The 6,818-nt window shown below is 44.8% G+C and overlaps 1 protein-coding gene across 1 annotated transcript in view; it reads right to left on the bottom strand.

Moving 5' to 3' along the window:
* The window catches only part of SETD2 (SET domain containing 2, histone lysine methyltransferase), a 40,508-nt gene extending 36,656 nt beyond the window's left edge, over nucleotides 1-3,852 (bottom strand). Inside the window, exons 1-2 of the mRNA XM_031062808.1 lie at nucleotides 3,811-3,852; nucleotides 7-435 (exon numbers count right to left, since the gene is read on the bottom strand). Of these exons, the coding sequence (XP_030918668.1) occupies nucleotides 7-435; nucleotides 3,811-3,852 (471 nt within the window). The remainder of the gene's footprint in view (nucleotides 1-6; nucleotides 436-3,810) is intronic.
* Nucleotides 3,853-6,818: the final 2,966 nt, after the last annotated feature.

A 6,818-nucleotide genomic window follows, 5' to 3' on the forward strand; every position in this document is an offset into this window, starting at 1 on the left:
TGTGGGGGGGAAATCCACGGCCACCGGTTCCGTCACCGGTGCCGCCGGAGCCGGGGGTGGCTTTGCCGTGACGTTCAGTAAATGTTTTTTAAAATGAATCTTCCCCAATTCTACCTTCGGTTTTGGAGGTGAAGATTCCTCGGCTGAACTGGCTGTGTCCCCCAGGTCCAGTTTATTTTTGGGGTTAAAATCAGTCGGAAGGGGAACCACCAGAGGGGTGGGAGTTTCATTTTGTTTCTCGTTTCCCAGAGCAGTCAGGAATCGATTGGGTAAAGTTTTCTTGGTTAAACTAAAGCTGAAAGACACTTTTTGTCTTCCCTGCTCCTCAAGGTTAACCTTGGTTTTGGTGCCTTTGGGCAAAAAGCGGCTCGAGGCGACGCCTTTGAACACGGGGCCTTTGATAAAACCAGCTCTCGGCACCGTTTCAGGTTTGCCCTGCGGAAGAAAAAGAAGATGCAGTTGGAGGAATTGGATTTTGGGGGGTTTGAACTCAGTTCTGCAGCATTTTCTTTCACCTGGTGAATTTTTCATGATGATAAAAGAGAAATGCATACCCTGGGTCTGTCTTTATTACCCAGCTCTGTCCTGAAAAAAATCAATTCCTCAGACTTCTCCAGCTTGAAACTAAGCCTCCTCTGAGGTTTGGGCTGAGGCTTTTTATCTGACTTATTAATGACCAAGCTCAAAGTCTTTTTATCAATTAATTCTTACTTTTTAAAAAATAGAGTTCAGCTTACAAAGTTAATTGAGGGCAAAAATCTGCTTTTTTTATGCTGTTTCTGTGGTCCCAGGCTAAAAAAGATCCTGGGTTTTAAGCTCAAAGTGCATTTGTTTATGTAAATCCACCTGGATGCAGCGTTCCAGTACTGGAGAAGGCTCCAGGGAGAGCTCAGAGCCCCTTTCAGTGCCTGGAGGGGCTCCAGGAGAGCTGGAGAGGGACTGGGGACAAGGCATGGAGGGACAGGACACAGGGAATGGCTTCCCACTGCCAGAGGGCAGGGATGGATGGGATAATGGAAATTAGGAATTCCTGGCTGTGAGGATGGGGAGGCCCTGGAATGGAATTCCCAGAAAAGCTGGGATTCCCAGATTGCTTCTGGATCCCTGGCAGTGCCCAAGGCCAGGTTGGACACTGGGGCTTGGAGCAGCCTGGGACAGTGGGAGGTGTCCCTGCCATGGCAGGGGTGGCACTGGGTGATCCTGAGGGTCCCTTCCCACCTAAACCATTCTGGGATTCTGGAATTTGGATCCAACATAAACCAGACCAACAACAATTACATGAGGAATTTAAACCCCATCCTTTCCCACCTCCCCCCAGCAGCCTTCTCCTGGTCATCACTAATTCCTGCAAGTTCCCAGGCTCAGGCCTAGACCAGCATTAATTAACAACTCCCCAAGAATTCCCATCAGGAACCAGTGGTGCATGATGACTCTGTCACCTCTGGATCAACCGACCACTCCAAGCTCCACGTCCTTCCCACCAGGAGCTTCTGGCTGCCTCCTGCCCAGGAGCTCACCCAGCACTTTTCAAGCCCAAACCCAGGAATTTTCAGAGCACCCTATTTTCACCCATTTGGGCATTTCTCCCTCTGTTTTAAATCTGAGAGCTCATCTGCACCCCAGAAATAAAATTTTGGAGAAGATAAAGTGGGAAAAGGGCTTTGTTGTCAACAGCTCCTATCTCCAAAAATCCAAACTGCATAAGAATCATGGAATTCCAGAATGGCTTGGGTTGGAAGGGACCCTCAGGATTATCCTGCTTCAACCCTGCCATGGCAGGGACACCTTCCACTATCCCAGGCTGCTCCAAGCCCTGTCCAACCTGGCCTTGGACACTTCCAGGCATCCAGGGGCAGCCACAGCTGCTCTGGGAATTACGTTTTTTGTGTTAACCCTAATTCCAACAGAAAGAGTCGTTTCCAAATTGTCCAGAGCCGGGTTTTGCTGCTGTAGCTGTGCCATGAGCACATTTCTGGCAGGAGCAGCAGTTTCCTGCAGCCCTCTGTGAATTATTAAGGATTTTGTTATCCTTTAACTCATGGAACAACATGGAGCTGCCCAGGATCAAGGCACCACAGTAAATGATTAAATGAGACATCGGTGGATTGGAAATCCTGTGTTTTCTGCACCCTGGGACATCACATATCCCAAAAATTCCTCTTTTTCAACACATTGGGGATTTCATTGTGAGCACCTGTTAATGGTCTACCCATGACTCACCCTGGTGACCCAATCCAGCATCTGGATCTGGATCTGCAGCAGCAAATTCCCTTCACTGTGGGAAAACTGGGAGGAAAACCCAAAAGCATTTCCTTGAAATCCATGGTTTTTATGAGGGGACATTTCAGGGATGATTTTAAAGGAGTTTCATGGCTAAAAGGGAACCCAAAACATTGACTTTGGAAAAAAAGAGAATCTGCAGCTCTGAAATGGGCTCCTCTCACCACAACTCACAGCCATCTCCACAAAGTCCTGCTGGAAATGAAATCCCTGTTTTCCAGAGAATCCACACATCGCAAGTGATCCTGGGATTAATCCACATTAATCCATGGAAGAATGAAGGACAAAATGAACACTACTGAGACCACCCTCCTGTAGGAGTTCAGCCTCCTGAAGAGTGAGGGAACAGCATTTTCGGGGATTCCTGGATCAATTGTTATCCTCACAATCAGAAATTCCCAATTTTTTTACTCCAACCTGGGACAAGAGAAGGGAGCAGGTTCCTCTCCAACCATACCCTGAAGGATCTCCACAGGTCTGAACCCAAATTCTTATCAGGGATAGGATTTTTCAATCATATCAACTATAACTAATAAATTAATAAATATATAGGTAAAAACACTGGAAATTCGGGGAATCAGCATTTCAGAGTTTTCCTTCTTGCTACAACTTTGGCACCATTATTTTAAGTGTCAGTGTTTTGATCAAAATCCTTCTAATTTCAAGCACAACAGTTCTGAAATAAAGGGAATAAGGGGGTTTGGATAGATCCACCTTTTCCCAAATATGGGATGTGCAGGCAAAGAAGAGCTGCCACATTTCCATCCCTCCCCTTCCCACAGCAAATTCAGCAAAGCTGACACAATCCAGGATATTTCCCCTCATGAGTTCACCCTTCTAGGGACTTTTTTCTTTCAACAACAGCAACTTGAACAAAACACAATTCCCAGAATTTGGAACACACTCCACAGGTAACTTGGTAAATGTAATAGGTGGGAATTAATGAAAAGCTCTCCAAGAAAAGAGGAATTCTCCTTCCTCTCCTGCTTTACAGAAAGGGAGCATTACCCAAAATTGAAAAAAAAAAAGCACATTCAAAATGATTAACAGCTCTCATTCCAAAGCCAGGAGATTAAAATATATCCCAGGCCTCCAAGTTTTCTCTTTTCCCAACAAATTCATTGAGTCACAGGCGCAAAACTCATTATTTTTACAAATTAAGTCTTTAAATAATCAGCACCAACCCACACCAAGCTGTGCCATCACCTCCCGTGTGCTTGTGGCACGAGTGGTACTGGAATTACTGCCTCTCATTCCCAAATTTAATGGGAATTATTGCCCTTCCTTCCCAAATTTAATGAGAATTATTTCCCTTCCTTCTCAAATTTAATGGGAATTATTGCCCTTCCTTCCCAAATTTAATGGGAATTATTGCCCTTCCTTCCCAAATTGAAAGAGAGGGATCCCAGAAAAGCACCCATTTGCTTTATCCAGCCCCTCAGTGGCTCTGGATTCACGGAATGCCTCAGTCAAACCAACCCAAGCTGGGCTCACAGGAGACCCAGGAACGTTGGAATTGGTTTTACTCACCTCATTTTCTTCTTCTCTATTGCAATCCAGCCAGGGAAACATGGAAAAAAAAACAGGAAAAGAAGGTGTGAACAGCAGGTAGGAACAAGAAATGGAACACTGGACATCTGGATTTGGGATGGGAAGGACTTGGGACACGGAGTGAGGGAAACACCGACGGCACCCGGACACAAACCCAGCTCTGAGGGGAGCACGGCACAGTTGGGAGGCTCCAAAATTCCCTGGAAAATCCCACATGGATCAGGACAGAGCAAACCTTTTTGGAGAGAACTGCTGGCTTGGTGTCGTCTCCAGTTATTCCAACATGCCGCAGGAATAAAACCCTCAAAAATGTCACTGCAAAAGGTGGATTTGGTATCCTTTCAATTTGAAAACTTCCCTGAAGTACTTCCCATAACTGAAAGTTTCTGCCTCTCATTAACAGAAATTAAAGATATTAACGAAGGTCTGACTGCTGCGCATCTGCCCTGGCTATTTGCATAATTAATCCCTATTTTGGCAGCTTGAAAATGAATTAATTAGGATCATTCTCCTCCATGCTGAGCCAACAGGAAAGTTGGGTTTTCCCAGCTTTCCACTCTTCCCAAGTTCTCTGCTCCAATCCCACAGCGAAGTTGTTTCTCCTCAGGGAAGGAGAAGGAACAGGAGCCCAATTCCCTCTCCTTGCTTTGCTCAATTCCTTGGAGAGTGTCAGGGAATTTCTTGGCCCTACCAACACACCTCAGCCAAGACATCAACAGTTCCTCTGCCATGGATCTATCCAAGATCCCAAAACGCCTCTCTAGTGCTCCAACACAGCTCAGAGCCAGAATTCTACATTTTATCAGCTTATATTCAGCACTGTTGTGGTGACAAAGCCAAAGATTTTCCACAGAAAAGTTCACAGATTCCACCTCAAGCATCAACTCAATGAGAAATACTCAATTCTGGGAGAAAAAGTCAAAATTTTCATTTTGGAGCAACGCGGACGCGGTGACGGCACAAGAACCACCCAGGTTCCCACTGAAACCATCCCCAGCTGGCAACTGGGAGCAAAGGGAAGTGCTGGGAAGAACTTTCCCCTCAGGAATATTCTCCTGCCCCTCCAAAAGCTCCCATCCAATTGATCCAGCTTGTTGAAAGACCGTAATTAATCCCAGAGCAGCACCCACGGGGTTTGATTCCGTCAAGGAAACCTGAGGTGGGAATTCTGATTCAATGGGGTCAGGCAAGGCAGGAATTCCAAACCCCACAGGTTCAGGAGCTCTCCAAAAGCACCACTTCCACTGGAATTAAGGCCCAAAAGTAGCTTTCAATTTCAGGATCACCAAAAGAGGAGTTTGGGACTTTCAGAAAGCGTCACATGGTTTGGGTTTGAGGTTTTGTGGGGTAAACACTCAACAAAAACCTTGCATTTGGTCATTTAAGGGTCTTTCCCAACCTCAGCGATTCCAGGTATTTCTAGATATCCTAAGCAGATGCAGCAGAGAATCACCACCACCAGGTGGAAGCTGAGGGTTCTAAGGCAAAAATAACTCTCATTATACACAAAAATCCATCTTAAATCAGCTGTACATTGGGAGAGAGGTAATTAAATTTCGTATTTACAGTTAATAACAAGGATAATTAATGATAAGGAGAAAAGAGAGTTGGGATTCTACAAATCCAGAGAAATCCCACAGGAAGAAGAGAGGAAACAGGTGATCCCCATCCCTGGAAGTGTCCAAGGCCAGGTTGGACAGGGCTTGGAGCAACCTGGGATAGTGGGAGGTGTCCCTGGGTGGGATAGGGTGATCCCATTCCAACCCAAACCACTTGGGATTCTGAGATTCCATCAACTAAAATAAAAAGTGTTGACCTTCCTAAAAGCAGGGTTAGGAATCCCATTTCCTTCCCAGCCTCTTCCTTCTCCCCAAATTAAAAAAAAAAACCAACAAAAACATAAAAATAGAATTCCAAAATTAGGGAAGGCGCTGCCGTTCCCTCAGGAACCTTGTGCCAAATTCCTCCCACGCTGGGATGAGGTTACATAAAATCCCCCTGCTCCAAGCTTGGGATCCATCCCAACACATCACCCAGGGCTTCTCCAGCACTTTTCCAGCTCCACAGGTTTGGAACAATTCCCTCAGCTGCACCTTGCTCCCTGCAGGCACCAAAAACACAACTGGGATGAAAGTGAACACGGAATTCCTGCACTTCTGTGGCTCCTTCCTGGGAAAGTCAGGAGAAAAGAGTTGGTAAAACCCAAAATAAAACTGAACACCCTGAGAAGTGCTGAATAAATTTTAAAAATAACCTAAAGAACCACAAAATCAACCGAAGAACAAAAAAGTAACCCCACCACCAGGAAGCTTCAGCACCTTTGATCTGTTTCCAGCTGCTTGATGCACTAATTTTGTTTAAAAAAACCAAAAATTAAGCACCAATTAAATCCAGGAAAAGCTTTTCTAAGACTACAGAAACACATTTATACCAAAATTCTTTACATGGGTCACATTTCCATCAATTTTTTTAAATGGACCCACATTTCAACCCAAATTATTTATCTGAGGCCACATTTCCACCAAAATTCCTTACATGGAATTTTCCTTACATATATTTTGACCTTACATCTATTTTGACCAAAACTTTTTATATTTAAACTTTATCAGCTTCTGTCCTGATGGGAACACCCCATTTTTGTCACAGGAATGGCAATAAAAAGTAAAATTTTATTTTAATTCCAGAGTTCAGCAGCTCCAGCATTTCTTGGTGCTTCAACAGGTCGAGCTGAAGATTTTTCTCTTTTTAAGTGCAACCCACACAATAATTGGAATTTTATCCTGGTTCTCCTTATGCAAAAGGAGCCAAAAAATGCCCTCGGGCTTCTGAAGTCTAAAAGACAAAACTTTAGGAGCCTTATGTCCTCTAAATCCTGAGGTTTTTTTCTTGTCTTCCCTTTAAAAGAGGAAAATCTGGAAGCTTGAGGCTTTTCTTATCTAAGTATCAGCAGCCTAACAGCCCAGGGAGCTGAAAAAACCCATTCCCAG

Source organism: Geospiza fortis, unplaced genomic scaffold (assembly GCF_000277835.1).
Source record: "Geospiza fortis unplaced genomic scaffold, GeoFor_1.0 scaffold178, whole genome shotgun sequence".
In the NCBI taxonomy this organism is placed as follows: Eukaryota; Metazoa; Chordata; class Aves; order Passeriformes; family Thraupidae; genus Geospiza; species Geospiza fortis.